This window comes from Salmo salar, chromosome 01 (genome assembly GCF_965601325.2).
Source record: "Salmo salar chromosome 01, fSalSal1, whole genome shotgun sequence".
Classification (NCBI taxonomy): domain Eukaryota; kingdom Metazoa; phylum Chordata; class Actinopteri; order Salmoniformes; family Salmonidae; genus Salmo; species Salmo salar.
In genome coordinates, this window is record NC_138291.1 from 38,877,328 (window position 1) to 38,897,985 (window position 20,658).

At 43.2% G+C, this 20,658-nt stretch overlaps 1 protein-coding gene across 5 annotated transcripts in view; it reads left to right on the forward strand.

The window, feature by feature from the left end:
- The window catches only part of npas3 (neuronal PAS domain protein 3), a 335,830-nt gene that overhangs the window by 80,152 nt on the left and 235,020 nt on the right, over window positions 1-20,658 (forward strand). For all 5 annotated transcript variants that reach the window (XM_045717645.2, XM_082974183.1, XM_014194380.3 and 2 more), the window contains one exon: window positions 1,567-1,665. In XM_045717645.2, coding sequence (XP_045573601.1) covers window positions 1,567-1,665 — 99 coding nt within the window. The remainder of the gene's footprint in view (window positions 1-1,566; window positions 1,666-20,658) is intronic.

The following is a 20,658-nucleotide window of genomic DNA, read 5'->3' on the forward strand; positions in this document are numbered from 1 at the left end:
GGATGGTGTGAGGAGGTCCTTAAAGGGGTACTTTGGCAATGAGACCCTTTATCTACATCCCTAGGGTCAGATGAACTCATGGATATTATTTTATGTCGCTGCGTCCAGTATGATGGAAGTTAGAGGTAGTTTCGCTAGCCAACGCTAACTAGTGTTAGCGCAATGGCTGGAAGTCTACGGGTGTCTGTGATTGTGATCGTAAGAGAGAGTCGCACCTGTCTTTTCTAATGTACTGAGTTGGACTAAAGCAGATGTATACCAGACAACAATGACATGACAATATATCTAAATACAATTAGTATGTGCCTTTCCTCAATATTCCTCTGTAAATTATACTTCATCAAAAATCGAATGAAAACCAGTGTCTATAAATCAATGACTCATTTTATTTTACACTATATATATAGTCTCTTGAAAATAGGTGCATTTCAAGCAAACTGATTATCCCTGAGTCCTGTTCTATACTAACCAAATAGCGTTTCATGGTCATGCTCAAAATAACATCTCCTAAGCCCATACATACCAAGAATAGTGTAACGTGTGCTCTGAGATTCTGGTAGCTAGTTCAGGTAGTGTTTTATTAAATAAACGTAACGCAATACAAAACAAGAAACCACGAACGCACAGACATGACACAGGAACAGAAACAATAATGCCTGGGGAAGGAACCAAAGGGAGTGACATATATATAGGGAAGGTAATCAGGGAGGTGATGGAGTCCAGGTGAGTCTGAGGATGCGCAGGTGTGCGTAACGATGGTGACAGGTGTGCACCACAACCAGCAGCCTGGTGACCTAGAGGCCAGAGAGGGAGCACACGTGACAAATATGAAGTCAACCTGCCAATGAAGTGTCTTAATATCCATACAAAATGTTGCCGACAATGTCAGTGTTTTGCTGCATGGTACTTACTGTATCTAATGTTCACCTACACCTCGACGCAGTTCACTGATTCGCAGGGCATATGAACAATCAAATACTATATCAGTTCTGACAGTCACTCTTTATGGGTGTGTAGAATTCCAAATAATTCCCTAAAAAGATAGTAACTTAATAAATTATTATTATTATTATTAGTAGTAGTAGTATACTTTTGACATGTGATTTGTATTACTTTTCCTGACATCACCGCATGAGAGTCTGAATTTTTGAGAGAATGTGGCTCCACAGAAAATACCCTTCCCTTGGTTATATGGTTCCATGTGACTGAATCAACCCACCAACTTCACACACCGTGTTTTCATGTAACTGTTGGCTGGAAATGATTGCATGCTTGCGTACATTACATGTTCTGTTGTGGTACAGTATCGTTTAGCAACACCATCATTACTGAATACTGTGAAAAAAGTGACACATTTCTTTGTAACTTAAATGAGAACTGCATCTTGTCTCTGACTTAGATCAATATGTGTAATGAATGATCTTTGTGGACTTTGAGGGGGGAGGATAGAGGGGCTCACACCAGAACCATATGCATACATGTATAGACAGTATATGTATGGCTCTGCTCCATACTCTTCTTCTCTCCTTATAGGCTTTAAGAGATTTTCACGTTGTTTCTCCACAGCGACCCTTACTGGGAGAGGCCTGCTAATACCAGCTCGTGTTCAGCCTCTAGGCCCAAGACACTCCACCTTGGAGGGCAACAACATACCTCATCGCCATGGTAATTCCATCCCTTTCCCCCTTCCTTCCTTTCTCTGCCCTCCCTTCTTCCTTCTGGACAGGGGCAGACCACAGCTCAGCTGCTACACATACTGTTACAATACAAGCGAACTCTCTATCTGGTCTGGTTAGAGAGACAACATGGTTAAGGATGCCGGCTTGTGCATAAAATGATAACTCCACTTTACTTAACCCAAAATGTAGGCCTAGATGCACTTGGGTATTGCTATCCTTTTTTTCAATGTTAGCTTCTGTGGTTTTTAAATGTGGTCAATTAGAAAAATCATGGTCGCTTCTGAGCAACACATAATGACATGTAGAATTAAAAATCCCCCTGGATGCTGTGTTGTAATGTTCTTTATTTTTTGTACAGGAACTATTTATGTCATTTTGCTTTTTATGTCATTTAGCTTTTGCTTAATGTCATTTTTGACACTGAGTTAGTAGATCTAAGGGGAGTTAGCTATGTTTCTTCTACAGTAGGTAACTACAGTTCAAATGAAGGATCCCTCTCTTCCTTTGCCATCCAAAGACAATACAGTATGTAGACAGTCATACTCTAATTAAAGCTGGAATTGTGGCTCCGAGCATTGATCAACAATACACCTCTCAGAGAAACACTGACTGTCCCTTTATAACGCAGGGGAGCCTGTTCTGTGTTATCAAACTGGGGGAGATAAAAGGCTCCACAGTGGGTAACTAGTCAGTGGCATTGTGGGAAGTCAACTTTTGACGTATTCCTCTGGCTTACAGCTTCATAAGAGCATCTTTTCATTTCTCCCCTCTTTCATTTGTAGTAAACGAGCCAGGCTTACACATTAGGAAATGAACATGGGGCATAATTCCTCTAGCTCTCAGATGGATTCCATCCCTCTCTCCCTCTGACGTACAGCACAGGGGCGACGGCAGGATTACTGTCGGCCTGAATAAAGGGGATTTATGTAACGCTTTGAGAAAAAAACACTTCTTAATAGGTCATTACAGTCTGTGTTTATGATTAGCCTACTCTCAGGCCTGGATCCCTTTATGTGCTGTCTCACACACACACACACACACACACACACACACACACACACACACACACACACACACACACACACACACACACACACAGGCCAGTATACTGAGGGTCCAGATGAATACAGCACACCTCGGCCTTTACTTTCTTCAGCTCCTCACTTTCTCTATCAGGCTACTGAGAGTAGTGGCTCAATTTAGCACTAGCAGTATGGCTTCTTAGCCAGGCTAAGTAGTGGCCAAATTCCAGCTGAGATGAAGAGGAACACTGTGTGTGTGTGTTGCTTTAAAGTTGTGTATGCCATGTGGTAGGTAGCTAGGTTTAGATGGGTTTTTCTATGCTGATGAAGGTAGGCCCCATTCTGCCACCATGATTAGTTTAAACGGCGCCTGAACGTACGGGCCGGACAGCGTGTGTGTGTGTTGTAAGCGGTTTGCAGCACAGGATGAAATTGAGATAAATGGCTGTGGGTGAGAAGGATGGCCACTTCTTCCCCGAGCAGGGCCGAACAGGGCTGCAGCGGCCCAGGTTCCCCCAGCACACCTGTCTCTTCTCGTTTACCAAGCGCTCTGAGGGGAGCTAGCAGTTCACTCCACTTGCCCCTGATCCCCGTCTCAGTAAGCCCCGTCCCTTGCCCCCCACCCCCTTACTCCTTATGTGCTGCTTGGCACACAAACACACACACACAAACACCCCTTGCCCCTAGATAACAGCACACAAGGATTGAGCTATATACCTTGATGAGGTGTGGGAAGATCAGGATGAGTCTCTCACTGTCTGTGTCACAAGTACAGATCACCAATAATACACTACTATACAGTTAGGGCTGAGGAGCATCCATGTTGGCCCTTAGCCTAGGAGTAAATGTTGCTGTACATGAGATGGTAGAGATGACGCTGTCTAGTTTATTCTATTGATGGACCATAAATGAAGCTTTTATAGGTACAGTATACAGTTATTCATTATTACATCCCATTCAGAATGATCCTTGGTCTCCAATTTTCTGTTTGCCTGTTTTCACCTTACTGACAAGGGCCCACAGTATGATATAACCGGCTACCTCTTCCTGCGTTGTTTCTTAATGCCATGTCTGTCCTAACCCCAGCTCTAGAAACCAACCTTATGTTGTGTAAGAACCAAGTGAAGCTACCGATTAGAGTAGGAGAAAGAGCGAGACCGGCCTGCAGACTGGAGTTTTATATACCGTGTGGCAGGTGGCCTGCTTTGCCTAAGGAATCTCTTTAGGGCATGACAGCTCTGAAAACACATAAATCCTTCCTCCTCCCCTCCCCTCTTCCTCCCCTCTTCCTCTCCCTCTCTCTTATCTCACATTCCCATTGCCATGGGGATTCTTTATGCATGCAGCTGCAAAACTTCCATACTCCAGGTATAAAACTCGAACATAGCAGCTGTTCCTTTACCCCCAAACCAAATATAAAAGGAGACTTGAAAACCAAGTCTGAAATAGCTTTCCAGGTGGGAGAGTGGAAGTGGAGTTTTAGCCAGAGCATGTCAGGGACCAAGCTGTGTGTGTCTGTTTGTGTGTGTTTAAGTGGTGCCGTTTAGACACTCGTCTTTTGTCAGGGGGGGGGATTAGGGTGAGAGGTCATAGGTCAAGGTCAGAACATCCTGATCTGTCAGTCTGCCTGTCTGCTCTTGTACAGCATACATTTCAAGACCAATGACAAAGAATGACCAAACAAAACATCATTATAGGTTTATGCTATGTAGCTTAGTCACGTCCTTAGAGGCCCGGTGCAGTCAAAAACTCGATTTTTCTGTGTTTTATATATATTTCCACGCTATAAGGTTGGAATAATAATGTGAAATTGTGAAAATTATGATAATGCCCTTTTAGTGTAAGTGCTATTTGAAAAGACTGCCTGAAACCTCAGCCTGTTCTGGTGAGATGGAGTTTTGGCTCTGGTGACATCCGCGAGCTTAATAGACCAATAAGAAAGAGACTTCCAAACTTCCAAAATGTTCAGTTTTGCCCTTTGCCTAGTAGCTATTTTGGTTTCATTTTGACCTTTTTAATTGAAAACAATCACAGTAAGGTACTTAATTGTTACCCAGAAATGATTTGATATTGAGATAAAAACGGCTGCATTGGACCTTTAAGTGTGTGTCTCGGCATGCTCAGGTTGTCCCTCTTGGCAGCCATTGAAGCAGCAGGAGAAGGAGCTATATGACACATTGGCAAGGGTAGTCAGGGAGGCTCAAGGCAGGGTGTTCAACCCATTGATTTGGGATGACTATATTATGTTAGCTGTGTGTGTTGCCTCCCAAGTTCACCTTTCTACCTCCAAGTGTTTGGGATGTGTTTCTCTCCTTCCTCTTCCTCTATATTCCTGAGTGGTGATATGAGCGTGCTCTCGCTGTCTGGTGCCTTGTGAACATTGCATGAGCTTGCTCCTGGTATATGGTAGCTACTACTGTATTACTTTGTTGCAACTTTCTCCCTTTGATGTTTTTTTTTTCTTCTTCTTTTCTGACCTACTTTTTCCTCAGATTGTAAAACTATATGGATTCTTTTGCTGTTTTTTAGATGCCTTCCATTCAATTATTTAAACTGCTTTCTTTTCATTTTTTTCCCTTCATCCACCTGTTTCTTTCTTTGTCTGCTGCCTGTCTTTTAATAATGTATTGTATAGATTTCCTGAAGTTGTAGTCTGAGGTACTTCTGAAGAGACCTGGGTTCAAATAGTATTAGTTTTCTTTCAAATCATTTTTTGCTGTTTGCTTGAGTCTGTCTGGAGTGCACAGGTGAGAGGCGTTGCACTTTCTGGGACTATTCTATTGGTTCTATTGCACCAGGCAAGTCCAATCAAGTTTAGTTGAAGTATTCCAAATAAAACTCTCTTCTCTCTTACTTGAAATATAACTGCTGTGTCCAGCTGTTGTAATGGTGATTATTTTACTGAGATATTTAATACAATCAACTGACTGGTTTATGATGGGTTTGATTTTCACCTACTGTAAGTGTACCTACAGTACTCCCCTTCAAGATAATTCTGTTGCCTCAGGCCATTTCCACTAAGCTACACTCTGCTCTGCCCCACAGGAGCCAAGTACTGAATATAAACAAGTTTTATATTCAATTACGTCGAGACCAGTGAATAAATGACCTAAATAATTCAACATATTTGTTAGGAAAAATGGTATATATTCAATTTAGGAAGAAAAAAATATTTCAATGAAAAAGATACTGGGGGTCTAAATTCCGTCATGCTAGTTAGAAGCCTATCTACTGTAGTACAGCCCTGATGCTATACCATTCCTTTACTTTCTGTGTAGGAGAAGAGGATTAAGGCCGAATTTGTCATTTACAGGTTGTTTTTTTTTGTTTCGAAAATGAAGATCAAAGTCAAATTAAGTTCATACAGGGCCATGTAATGTGTAATTTGTGAGCCCCGGAGCAATAACATTCTTTGAATGTGGCGTTGCGGCCGTCTTTAGATGTGGACTAGCTGTAATTACACAGCTGTTGCCGCGGTGGCGTGATTGACACATGTATTTGGCAGAAACCATGAGCTGCGTTTGGGTAACATTTCAGACATAATTAATTGATTCATATGCCTGTAAGGTTTTTCTAAAATATTAACAAGATAAGATGAAAAAGGCATAGAACCTTGCCTTGATGTTAGGCATCAGAGCTGGGTGTTATTAACTCGCCAATGCAGTCATGAGGCTGGAGCTTTTGACCATAGTGGAAAAGTTTCATTTGTTCTTTTTTAAACTTTTTTTCTTTCAACTATTTGTGGTTGAGAAACATACCTGTGTGAGAACTATTCAAAGGCTAGTTTGCTTGATATATGGTGTTCGTCATTCAGAAAAAGAGCAATGTTGGTACACACAAACACACACACACAGATTTGAAGTGCACCCCCCCTCCCACACACACACACACACACCTGCACATCTATGCATATACTTACGTAAATAAGGTTTTCTAATACATTTGCAAACATTTCTAAAAACCTGTTTTTGCTTTGTCATTATGGGGTATTGTGTGTAGATTGATAAGGAATTTGTGTTATTTAATCCATTTTAGAATAAAGCTGTAACGTAACAAAATGTAGAAAAAGGGAAGGGGTCTAAATACTTTCCGAATGGACTGTATGTGTTTCTGGCAGCTCCTGACAGCTAGTCACCTTGCAGGTCGCTCCTGCTCATTGGTCCATGAATAAACATGTCTGCTAGTCCTGCATGGCGCTCTGTGAAACCTGGGCTGACTCTGGGTAATGGCCTCTCCAGCCTCCGAGACCAGCCAGGACCACTTCCTCTATTATGCAGAGCGACACAGCGATATGGGTTGTGTCAGAACCACACTACTCCCATACGGCACTCGTCAAAAGTAGTGCACTATATAGGGAATATGGCACCATTAGGGATGCAGGCGGAGAGGCTCTGCTTGCGATTATCCAAAGCAATCTAGGTTTATTAATGCTGCTTTGGTTAGGCATCCAACACATCTAGCGTCTATACGTTTCTACGCTTTGCTCCATGTTCTCACTGTTTGGCGCTGTAAACGCCAAACCTGTTTGAAAACATTCCGCTTTAATAGTCATTGTTGTCAAGCAGTCACTGTTGAAGTACATCGCATGGCTTCAAGACACTGAGGAGATGCATTTTGACAGCTCTACACTATAGTTGCATGATAATACACTTAGCATATCAAGTAGGACTAGATATAATGTTATATGGTGAAAGAGGTTTTAATATAATCAATATACGGTCTTCTGAGGATGGGCGTTCATATTAAAATATGCAGAGCATTTCTAAGTGCGTCAGGTTTAGAGAGGGGAAGAAGGAAAGTGTCATCCCAACCATGACAGAATGATTTGATGTCTATGAAATGCAGAATGCAGCCAGCTATGTCAAAACATTATTTCCCATGCACTGGCTGTTTGCTTTGCTTTTGGCTTGACTGTTGGACTTGATGTAATTATATGTCAATCTCAGTAACCAAATCACTAGCTACATCAGATCTCGTGCATGGAAAGTGCAGAGGAGGAGGAGGGGCTAGTCAAATCAAAACAGAGGATGCAGCAGTGTTGACACAATTGGCAATTTTGTGTTTTTGCAGGAACTGATGAAGCGTATCAATCTGGTGCATGCTGATGCAATGGATCCTCGAAAGTGTCGTCCTCCCTTCCTCCACATTCACCTTTACAGTACAGTTTCAGTTGATTTGGAACGTCAACTTCTTGTTACCCAGTAAGCTTGGTGAGAACAGTTTCCATTCAACCCAGTCAACTCCAGCCTACCGATGTAATAGCTAGTGCAGTACAGTAGTGATGGATTTGTACCACAATTACGGTGTAGCACAGAAAGCCACTCAAGGAGTGATCCTATGATGGTCAATCATTAGTTCACCTGGCTGTGATGAATGATGTGTTCTACTGTACAGTATTAGAAACAGATGACCTCAACTTCTTTACTTTCTTTCTTTCATGGCCTTAAAAACAGCTACTGAATGAAAACAAACAGGGGAAAAACCTAGCCCATTGTCTCTCTGCGCTGTAGGCTACCTTCCACTTAACTGAGAGGAGAAGAGCTGAAAGGAGGGGATAGGAGAGAAGAGGAAAGGAGAAGAGAGAAGAGGAAAAGGAAAGACAAGGAGAGTAGAGAAAAGGTGATGAGAAGAGTGGAGGGGAAAGATTATAGGAGAGGAGAGGCCTGCATATACTAACGCAGTATACAGTAATTGAACATTACCTCAGGCTACACTAGCCCAGTAGTATCCAGTATCCAACGCGGTGAAGACATTAGTTACCCCTGTCTAGCAGGAAGCCAACATTCTGTCTGAGCTCCAATTAAAAGTTAGACATCAGCTTGTTACTATGATGATTAAAGTTACAGCAACTTCAGAGCGGTTTCAATTCCCAATGCATTATCACTGTAAGGTGAATACATTCAGAGCGCTTACAGGACCTGTGCCTTACAGGACTTTTCAGTCATGTTCATTCTCATTAATAAAGCATTTTCAATGTGATCTAAAGCATTATCCATAGCGATCTCTGTGGCATTGACTTTTATTGGAATTTGGTATTTAACCTTTTACTGCAGTGGGATAAATCAGGGTCACACAGAGTGTTTCATGGCAGTCTTAAACAAATCTACTTTGAAACAAACGTATCTGGCAGTTCGACGGTCGAATCTGGGTTTGGCGGATGCCAAGAGAACGCAACCTGCCCCAATGCATAGTGCCAACTGTAAAGTTTGGTGGTGGAGGAATAATGTTCTGGGGTTGTTTTTCATGGTTCGGTCTAGACCTCTTAGTTCCAGTGAAGGGAAATCTTAATGCTACAGCATACAATGACATTCTAGACAATTATGTGCTTCTAACTTTGTGGCAACAGTTTGGGCAAGGCCCTTTCCTGTTTCAGCATGACAATTCCCCCGTGCACAAAGCGAGGTCCATACAGAAATGGTTTGCCGAGATCGGTGTGAAAGACCTTGACTGGCCTGCACGGAGCCCTGACCTCAACCCCATCGAACACCTTTGGAATGAATTGGAACACCGACGGCGAGCCAGGCCTAATCGCCCAACTTCAGTGCCCGACCTCACTAATGCTCTTGTGGCTGAATGGAAGCAAGTCCCTGCAGCGATGTGCCAACATCTAGTGGAAAGCCTTCCCTAGAAGAGTGGAGGTTGTTATACAAGCAAAGGAGGGACCAACTCCATGTTAATGCCCATGATTTTGGAGTAAGATGTTCGGTGAGCAGGTGTCCACATACCTTTGGTCATGTAGTGTACTAATCAAATCAAATCAAATTTATTTATATAGCCCTTCTTACATCAGCTGATATATCAAAGTGAGGTACAGAAACCCAGCCGAAAACCCCAAACAGCAAGCAATGCAGGTGTAGAAGCACGGTGGCTAAGAAAAACCTATAAAGGCCAAAACCTAGGAAGAAACCTTGAGAGGAACCAGGCTATGAGGGGTGGCCAGAACATTTTACTGAAAATATTATTAATGTTGGAATGTTATTTGAACAATAATAGGTATTTTGAGTTACAAATTCATTTGAATTCAGATCGCCATGTTAGTAGCTCTGTTTAGAATAAGAAGGGAGCGAGGCAATTTATCTAGTTATTGATAATGTTGGCTTACTAAGCTTGTATAGTCATAGAATACAGTCATTTGTATATCAATACTATCATCAATCTCCCAGGTATTTGTTAGGAGTGTTTTGTGAAGGGAGTGTAATGTATTGTCTGATAGTAAATGTAAAAGTCAGCAGAGTAAGCTTGGTTGAAAGATTCAACTGTGAAAGCGTTTCTTAGATTGCTTCTGCTATCAGCTGAACTCTATCACGGTGGAAGAGCGCCGCTATAGACATGGTGCATTTATAGGCCTTTACTTCCCATGTGTCCACTCACACAATCACTATCGCTCATAGTTCCCCCCCCTCCCCCCTCCCGTCCCCTCCAGAGGAGCTCAGGCAATTTCCCCTGTTAAGGTTCCACTTTTTAGATGCTGCCTTTCTCTACGTCGGCCCAGAGCGAGATGAAATGTCTGAGTATGTTTAACTCTTCAGCCGTGGACCTTTGAATGAGGAAGTTTTATAGATAGTTTTAATGATCAGTCCTAAACAGCGGAAGAGTTAGTTATATCATCCTGACTGCTTTTAACAGTAATTGAAAGCTAAATAGGCTGGTGTTAAGGGATACGATTTACGACCGAGGCCATGGTACCCTTTGAATATGAGAATTCTCTTTTTTTATTCATCGGAAATTGTGACACACAAAAGACAACGAAAACACTTTTATTCATTGCAACATTCGTAGGGAAAAAATATTGCCATTCACATAGATGAAATTACTAAATGGTATGAAGTGATATGTCCACATGCTACAGTGTCTATGGGGGGGGGGGGGGGGATCCCTGTGTCTCTATAAAGGCTACCTACTATCTGCATACTATCTCTGTATAGAGATCTCTGTATGTAGCCATTGTGATCTACACCAGTCAGCCCTGCCTCTGTCTGTCTCTCAGCCAACCCTGCACAGACATGCCTCCTGCCTCTCACTCTAAACCTGTCTCTCCCAGCCAGCCTATCAACTCAAGTCCAAGCTATCAGATTAGAATGGTCCATTCCTCAGTCTCCATCCAGTCACTCTCTCTCCATGTATTTACACTCGGCCAGCAGTTAGCAGGGATTGTTTTCTGTTACCCTGTTTCTCCCACACCTAAATATAGCATTCATATTTACCACGGCCGGTTAATTTGACTTCTTAATCATATTTGGACCCAACGGGCTCTAAACATCGAGCAGGCCACCTGTCTTACACATTAGAAGAGTTCCAGGGGACAGATGGGAAGATACGAATGCTTGGCCTTGGATAAACACGTTCTAGAACTGACGGCCACGGTACCGGGCAGAGACCGTTTCTGACCTGGCTAGCCAATCCATCACTTAGCATACATTATGATTAAGTCCCAAATGTCACCCTATTCCCTATATAGTGCACTATTCCCTATATAGCGTACTCTGGTCAAAAGTAGTGAACGGTGTAGGGAATAGGGTGCCATTTGGGACGCAGCGAGACCTATGTGATTGACTGTATGCATGACTTCTCTGAGCCATTAGTTGTTTTCTGAAGGTTGTTTTCTGATGATATTAGAATTGTCCTAAGGGCGATTCCACGTTAACAGAGCGATGCTGAGACCAAGATCTTTTCACTTTAAAATGTATCCCAAACAAAAACCAATGATTGCAAAGTTAAACAAACCATACAACTGTATACACAGACACATACAACTCTATCTCCACTGTTCTTCAAAGTAAATGTGTTTTTGTAAAGTTTTCAGTGGAAGTTGATAAAAGCAGTTGTATGGTTTGTTTAAATTTGCAGTCATTGGTTTTTGTTTAGGGTACATGTTAAAATGAAGTCTCAGCGTCACTCTGTTACCGTGGACACGCCCCTAATTAAGCTGTCACGTACAGTAGAGCGGTGAAAAATAATCTATTTTTAGATCCCATAAAATAAGCAATATCACATTTACAACTCCATTAATAATTCCCACGCACAAGGTTGTGCGATGTTAAAAGGTAGCCTATATCAGACCCGGCTACCTGGTGTTCGCCAAAGCATAAGGCACCGTTATGTAAGTGCTGGCGTCAGTTACCACCTCTGAGCTGAATCTTTGGGAGCTCAACAGTAACTGACAAAAAGCTCCCTTTTTCCACACCTCCCCCCTTCCCTTCATTCTTTCTCCTCCGCCTCATGATCTGCTGCTTTCTTAATTGTCCGTGATGGTCTTTAAAAAACAATGGCATAATTACTCTCTCCCGTGTCAGATTAGAAGTTCTCGTTAGAGCCTCCTAAAGTAACTTCCTTCAATGAAGCTGAGGAGATAAATGTACTGAACACCAGGCAGATTCTGTACCAGTCTTACAGTCATAGGCTATCATCATCTAATACACGGGAGTCTGTAAGTAGACATTTACATACAATGTACATGTATATTAACAAACTCCTATACCCATCTCATTGTCCTCATGCACTTTCATGTATTTCACTGTTCTTTGGTATGACTTAAGATGTAGTCTTAGGATTGTAGAACTCTAGCCTTAGAATTGATACATTCTAGCATTCTACCCTTAGAATTGATACATTCTAGAATTCTAGCCTTAGAATTGATACATTCTAGAATTCTAGCCTTAGAGTTGATACATTCTAGCATTCTAGCCTTAGAATTGATACATTCTAGAATTCTAGCCTTAGATTTGATGCATTCTAGAATGAATGCTAGTCTTAAAATGGATGAACATTTAAGTTCTGTAATGAATGACCTGTATTGGCTGTGGTGTTTGGTATCCTTCCCAGTACTGCCACCATGCCTGTGATTCCTGTTTGTGTGTCAAATCCAGTAGTCTTCCTTACTAATACAATACAGTCATGCTTGAAAAACAATAATGGGACTTTTTACAAATCATATACCGTTCTGTATCTAGCAATATATTTTATGGCTTGCAAAATAGTGATGATACAGTCAATATTATGAATAGGCCCTGGAAGTGTAGCTAGCGCTGGGACAATATGAATTCTGATCAGGAGTTTAGATAACTGACTTTCTATGGTCTTTTATCATTCCCCAAGCAGATCTGCTGTTGTCTCCCGCTATGTTTTATGAGCACATTATACAAATTACACTTGCAACAAACACCATAAATTACGTGTATCTCAGGCTCACAAACACACTGTAGCTTGGTGATGCACAGATAAATAACACAACAATGAGTGGAAGGATTTCATTGGTATAGGGTAGAGGTGGAATTTCACTACATAAACTAGCTTGTACAGTCGTTTCTGCTTTCTAAAGTCCCTGTCTGTCTGTTTGTCTATGTTTGTCGTTCTTGGTACCCCTATGATCAGAATAGAGACATAAAGCAAAATACTGCCAGAGTAATTTCACAAGCATGCGGGACAGACAGCCAGACCTCATCTCTGTGAAGATCTGGCATCAGACAACTTCAGTAGAGCGAGAGAGTTGTCTGGGGTGCATTTGTTAAGATGATAATTGTTTGTTTATCATCATGAATCAGTAGTCTGTATTGAGGCCTCAGACTTTCAGAGAGAAGCCGATCTGTGATGAGATATCCCACTGGGCACAGACGTCACTTCAACGTCTAGTTATGATTTACAGTTGGTTGAGTTGTCAACTAACGTAAATTCAACATGAAAGCATCAAAATATTTCACCATGTCATTAGATTTAGGTTAAATCAAATGCAATCAGTTTTCCGCGACGATTCAAAGTCATCACATTTCATTTGGGGTTTGAAATGACATGGAAACAACGTTGATTCAACAAGTTTTTGCACAGTGGGATTTGTCTTGTTGCTGAAGTGCTCCTCTTCTTCCCATTTCTTTCTATATGTTCTTTCTTCTGTCTGGTCCTATTGTTTTTCTAAACAATGATTATCATCAGAAGCACCACCACAGTCGAACTCAGAGCTTATAGCGAATCAAGGCAACCCGACAGAGCCACCACACCACTGCATCATACATCAATTATTCAAACTCTATTGCTTTGTACAAGCAAGCTCTCTGGTGGAGATAGAGAGGGATAGAGAGAGAGGCCTCTTCCTCTGCCTCTGCACAGCCAATTACTTCAAAATGTTTAGTTCATTTATTATTGAAGGCGTAAATCTTGTACAGGTTGTCGGCAGCTGACCCTGTGAGGAGTCTATTGTAACCTGCTTTGATCACGCTCTGCTAGGCTCCACTAGGCTGGCACGGAGCTGCCCTTCCAGCTGTGGCATCCAGCATCCATGTGCAGGGAGCCAGAGGAGGGGTAGGGAGGACTGCTGAGTGCTGGGAGGGCTCAGGGTAGCACCAGCCTCTCCACTTTAAGGATCCAAGTGGGTACTTATACTGAACAAAAATGTAAACGTAGCATGCAACAATTTCAAAGATGTTAATGAGTTACAGTTCATATAAGTAAATCAGTCAATTTAAATAAATGTATTAGGCCCTAATCTATGGATATAACATGACTGGGAATACAGATATGCATCTGTTGGTCACAGACACCTTTAAAAAAAAGTAGGGGCGTGGATCCGAAAAACTGTCAGAATCTGGTGTAACCACCATTTGCCTCATGCATCGTGACACATCTCCTTCGCATAGAGTTGATCAGGCTGTTGATTGTGGCCTGTGGAATGTTGTCCCACTCCTCTTCAATGGCTGTGCGAAGTTGCAGGATATTGTCCGGGAACTGGAACACGCTGTCGTACACGTCGGTCCAGAGCATCCCAAACATGCTCAATGGGTGACATGTCTGGTGAGAATGCAGGCCATGGAAGTACTGGGACATTTCAGCTTCCAGGAATTGTGTACAGATCCATGCGACATGAGGCCGTGCATTATCATGCTGAAACATGAGGTGATGGCGGCGGATGAATGGCACGACAATGGGCCTCAGGATCTTGTCACGGTATCTCTGTGCATTCAAATTGCCTTCGATAAAATGCAATTATGTTTGTTGTCCGTAGCTTGTGCCTGCTCATACCATAACCCCACCGTCACCATGGGGCACTCTGTTCACAACGTTGACATCAGCAAACCGCTCGCCCACATGACACCATACACGCTGTCAGCCATCTGCCCGATACAGTTGAAACCGGGATTCATCCGTGAAGAGCACACTTTTCCAGTGTGCCAGTGGCCATTGAAGGTGAGCATTTTCCAACTGAAGTTGGTTATGACGCCGAACTGCAGTCAGGTCAAGACCCTGGTGAGGACGACAAAAACGTACTCAGATGAGCTTCCCTGAGACGGTTTCTGACAGTTTGTACAGAAATTCTTCGGTTGTACAGACCCACAGTTTCATCAGTTGTCCATGTGGCTGGTCTCAGACGATCCCGCAGGTGAAGAAGCCGGATGTGGAGGTCCTGAGCAGGCTTGGTTACATGTGGTCTGCGGTTGTGAAGCCTGTTGGACGTACTGCCAAATTCTCTAAACGACGTTGGAGTTAGGCTTATGGTAGAGAAATTAACATTCAATTCTCTGGTAACAGCTCTGGTGGACATTCCTGCAGTCAGCATGTCAGGATATTCCTGCAGTCAGCATGCCATTTGCACGCTCCCTCAAAACTTGAGACATCTGTGGCATTGTGTTGTGACAAAGCTGCACATTTTAGAGTGGCCTTTTATTGTCCCCTGCACAAGGTACACCTGTGTAATGATCATACTTTTTAATCAGCTTCTTGATATGCCACACCTATCTTAGCAAAGGAGAAATGCTCGCTAACAGGGATGTAAACAAATGTGTCTAGCAAATTTTTGAGAAATAAGCTTTTTATGCATATGGAACATTTCTGGGTTCTTTTATTTCAGCTCATGAAACATGGGACCAACACTTTACATTACGTTTATATTTTTGTTCAGTGTAGTTTGTGAGGAAGGTGAGGGATGCTGCTCTTGGTTCCCACCCCACCATCCCCACCCTACAGTAGGTCTCAGTGCAGGGTGGCCCTGATATGCTCCCCATGCTGCTTGTTGTCAGGGCAATGGCTGCAGAGTGGCGGGGGGCCTCACATGTGACTCTGGGTTCACCCCTGGCCTGTAGTGTACAGCGTGGAGATGTAATGTAATATCAGCTTGTACAGACGTGGCCTAGAGATACAGGAAGTGTAGCCTTGTAGCTAATGACCTGTACAGCCTTAGTTTAAGATGTTGGAGAAGTAGCCATACAGGAAAGCAGTTTGAACTGTGGAGAGATCCTAAGGCTAATAAAGTTCACAGCCCATGTTGAGGATACTGCAGAGAGAAGGGGACATTGTGATAGTGAGAGGATACTTACTCTATTGTACATACTGTATTAAAAATATGCTACTGTCATAGCTACAAGGCTACTTCCTTTTTATTCCTCTCTTATATTCAGTCTCCTTAATAAGTAAAGTAGCATCATAAATATTATATTGAACTTCAGAAGCGCGGGGACTCAGTCTGCCATATTAAAATCTGTCTGAGTTATGGATTACATTTGCCTAAGTAATAACCTGAGTATATGTACTATGTCAAGTATCATTATTAAAAATGCACTCTTTGATTTAGTTTTCTAAAGATATTTACTGTTTGTTTGTGAGTGAGTTTAACCCTATTACACCTTTAAATCACAATAATGTTATCAGACCCGATTTTCACCGATTTTCACCACAAAAAGCCCCCCAAAATTCATTAACAGCGATTTAGCGGTTCAATTGAATGCTGCTTTTCCTTTAAATGGGGTTTAGAGAGGCGCAGGGGGCTGTCACGGGAGAGATGTCGCTCTCTGTCTCCTCCGTTTTGGTTGGTGGCCAGTGAGGAGAGGAGTAAGCTGTCTCAAGGATACAGGGCCGGGACAGAGAGAGAGGGGGAGAGAGAAAAGAGAGAGAGGCTGGCTCAAGTAATTGTGTGGCTCCCAGGTGATGAGGGCTTTTATGCCATTAACAGTGTCTATCCCTGCTCACAGTGTGCCAAGTCTTTAACAAGGGACTGCTGCTAATTTCAGAGCTAATATTGAGCCGTTCCACCTCAGAGGCTTCAGCAGGTGCCTGGCCCAGACACAGACAGACAGGGGCGGATTGAGGAGTGGAGGAGAGGAGAGAAAATTACCATTGAACTATAGATTTTTTTTCTTCTTCTGATTGAAGCGAGCGATTACTGGGACAGATCAGGTTCAGGGGAAGGTAGAGGAGATGATGAGCGCTCGTCAAGGAGCCGTCGCCCCCTTCTGAGCCTCTATCTCTCTCCCTCCCTCTCCCGCTCTCTCTCTCTGATTCACTCTCTCTTTCTCTCTCTCTCTCTCTCCAACGCATCTCTTATCTGTCTCTTTATAGCTACCTGGCTCCCCTCTCACCGCCTTGGCTGGCTGGCTGGGAGACTCAATAAACCATTTTGGGAAGGGAAGTGGGGGAATCTATGTGGCGGGCTGTTGAGAGCAGCTTTGAAGGGTTTTGATGTGGTTGGTTGGCTGGTGAGATACTGGAGAGTATAGATTGACGTCATACACAGACAGACAGCAGAATATATGAGGCGTTTTTTATTCATAAACACACGGATATGTGAGATAGGCAATATTGTTACAGATAAGTTCCCAAGCGTTATTATGACTTATATCTCCTTATTAGTAATTCATATTCGGAAGCAAAAAGACCTCGTTACAGACACATTACAAATAGAATTGTGTTCTTGTTTTGTATGGGTGTTTGTGTGTTTTCCATATAGTATTGACCCCATGAGAAATGCGGAGAGCAGTAGGGGAGAGTGGGTTAAGTTGAGCCAAAGGGGTACGTTGAGTCACCCTTGTTTCTAGGAAACCATAGACAGAATTAATGTGGCCAAATATTTAGGAAGACGTCATCATTTCATGGAGTCTGTGAATGAAGAAACCACATGGAAAAAGTGGTAAGTTCGGTCCCAAAAAATTGACCAAGTCAAATAAATGTATTGCGTTAGAGGTTTCATGAGGCTTGTATCTAAACCAAAGATTGTTCTGTACATCAGTTGGAGTCTCTATAAGCTTCAATTTGAGGTCCAAAACCTAGCATGAAAGTGCATCCTTGTTTGGGCTAATATAGTCCAAATGTTTGCCTTGGGGTAAATTGAGCCAATGGCCATGGGGTAAGTTGAACCAATGGTTGACCCAATAGCAAGTTGAGCAAATGTAAGTGTTTTCATCCCAGGTGTAATGCAAGGTATGTTGTTATTGTGATGAATGTTGCTGAGTAGCTCTTGTTCTCTGTCTTTGGATATCCCTCTCTTAGCGTACTGTCCAAATGGCACCCTAATCCCTATATACTGCACTGCTTTTGAAAAGGGCCCTATGGACCTTGGTCAAAAGTAGTGCACTATATAGGGAATAGGGTGCAATTTGAGATGCTGCAGTCTTTTATTTTAAAAAATGTTACCCCCTTTTTCGTGATGTCCAATTGGTAGTTACGATCTTGTTTCATCGCTGCAACTCCCTAACGGGCTCGGGAGAGGCGAAGGTCGTGTCATGCGTCCTCCGAAACATGACCCGCCAAACCACACTGCTTCTTAACACCTGCTCGCTTAACCCGGAAGCCAGCCTCACCAATGTGTCGGAGGAAACGCTGTTCAATTAACGACTGAGGTCAGCTTGCAGGTGCCCGGCCTGCCACAAGGAGTCACAAGAGCGCGATGAGCCAAGGAAAGCCCATAGCCAAACCCTCCCCTAACCGGGACGACGCTGGGCCAATTGTGCACCGCCCTATAGGACTCCCGGTCACGGCTGGCTGTAACACAGCCTGGGATCGAACCCAGGCTGTAGTGACACCTCAACACTGCGATGCAGTGCCACTCGGGAGTGAGATGCAGTCTTAGAGATAGAGATGAAAGGATGACCCTGCTAAATAAGAGAATGATCCATCATGCTCAAAAGAGTCAACTAGACCAACCCTGGCCTGCTGAACAGTGGAAAAACCTCTACTCTCCTCTACCCTGCTCTGCTCCCTCCCTCCTGTTCCCATAAAGAGGATTTAATAACTGTCTACTTGTTGTTATTAAAGAGACATTGCTTAGCTTAGCTTTGTATTTGTGATCAAGGAACTGTCTGTCAGCCAGACATACGGTAGCTGTTATATAGCTACGTCCAAATCATTTTACCATTGATCATAACTTCATGTTGATATGGTGAATTAACTCAACATTACCCAGAATCCTTTAAATCTCCCACAATCCTCTCTTTCTTTCTCTCGTACAGTGTTTCTGCATCCCAAATGGCACCCTATTGCCTTTATGGTGCACTACTTCTGAGCAGGGCCTTTAAGGCTCTGGTCTAAATTAGTACACTATAAAGGAACTAGGTTGCCATTTGGGATTTAAAAATTGGTGTGTCACACCTTTTAACAGGATTTCCATTAATGGAATGGTATGGCAGAAATGAAGAAGGCTGACTGAGGGTATTGTGTTGGCGCTGGGGCTTTCAGCCACTGCACTTGCCATGTAATCGCATTGCGTCAGGCTTACCTGTAGCTGGCCCGAATGGCTTTATTCACAGCTAACGGGATTTGCCTCGCCCGCTGTGGCGATGGATCCACTGAGCGGGCGGAGCCGCAGTCACTCTGTACTAAGCCTCTTGATGCAACATCACTGCAGACTAACCAGTTGGGCAAACAGAAGACACCAGATCACTGCAGACTAACCAGTTGGGCAAACAGAAGACACCAGATCACTGCAGACTAACCAGTTGGGCAAACAGAAGACACCAGATCACTGCAGACTAACCAGTTGGGCAAACAGAAGACACCAGATCACTGCAGACTAACCAGTTGGGCAAACAGAAGACACCAGATCACTGCAGACTAACCAGTTGGGCAAACAGAAGACACCAGATCACTGCAGACAACCAAGAACCAGAAGACAACCTTCTGATACCAGCAACTCTCCTCACTCCCCACTGTTTTTCCCCATAAGCCCTGGGATTCAAACTGGCAACCCTTCGGTCACTAGCTCACCTCTCTAACCTCAGGGCTTCCCGAGTTTTGGCCATCAAGCATTGTGGCTATCAAGATTTCATCATCCCTGCCCCTCACCACCACCATTACAGTGGCTCTCACCACACATCTGCTAGTAGTCATTATGGACATGTCTGGTTCCGGTGTGCAAGGCTGCAAGCCACATATGCCTCTGATTAGCGGTAGTAACATTTGTTTATTCCTATTTCATACAGTATGTAACAATCAGTTTCCCTGTACTGCAGACCAGTACCAGTTTTCCATGCTTGAGGTAAATGCAAACAACCATATCCGCAGCAAATTAAAGTCAGATATGAATTTAAAAACATTGCAATGCAAATTGAAACTAAAATGTATTGCTGGGCCCCCCAGTCCCACATCCAGGTTTGGATGAGTCCATCGTAAAAATAGAGAAGTTATTGCCTTCGTTCCAAATGGCACCCTAATCCCTACATAGTGCGCCACTTTTGACCAGGGCCTCTAGGGAATAGGGTGCCATTTGGGACATAATCATTTTTCCACAGAGGAGAGAGAGTGAGAGTGCTGGGGGGCTTTAAATTAAAAGCATACAGGAGAGAGACTATTAATCAAGACAGCAGGTAATATCTGATTCTGGTTTCAGTCCCCGGACGCAATTCCTTTTTATTTTATGGACACGCTCCACTAGCATTTCATATTTGGTGTGTGTGTGTGTGTTTCTGTACCTATGTCTATGCGTGTGTGTGTGTGTGTGTGTGTGTGTGTGTGTGTGTGTGTGTGTGTGTGTGTGTGTGTGTGTGTGTGTGTGTGTGTGTGTGTGTGTGTGTGTGTTGTGTACATTGAAGCTGCCACCCTCCCTCTCCTTGTTCATGGGTACATACAGACAACTCTGTGGTGGGGGAGATTGGAGCGCACTGGGAAACAGGGTCTCTATCCTTCCCAAATGGCACCCTATTCCCTATATAGTGCACTACTTTTGACCAGGGTCCATAGAGCTCTGGTCAAAAGTAGTGCACTGT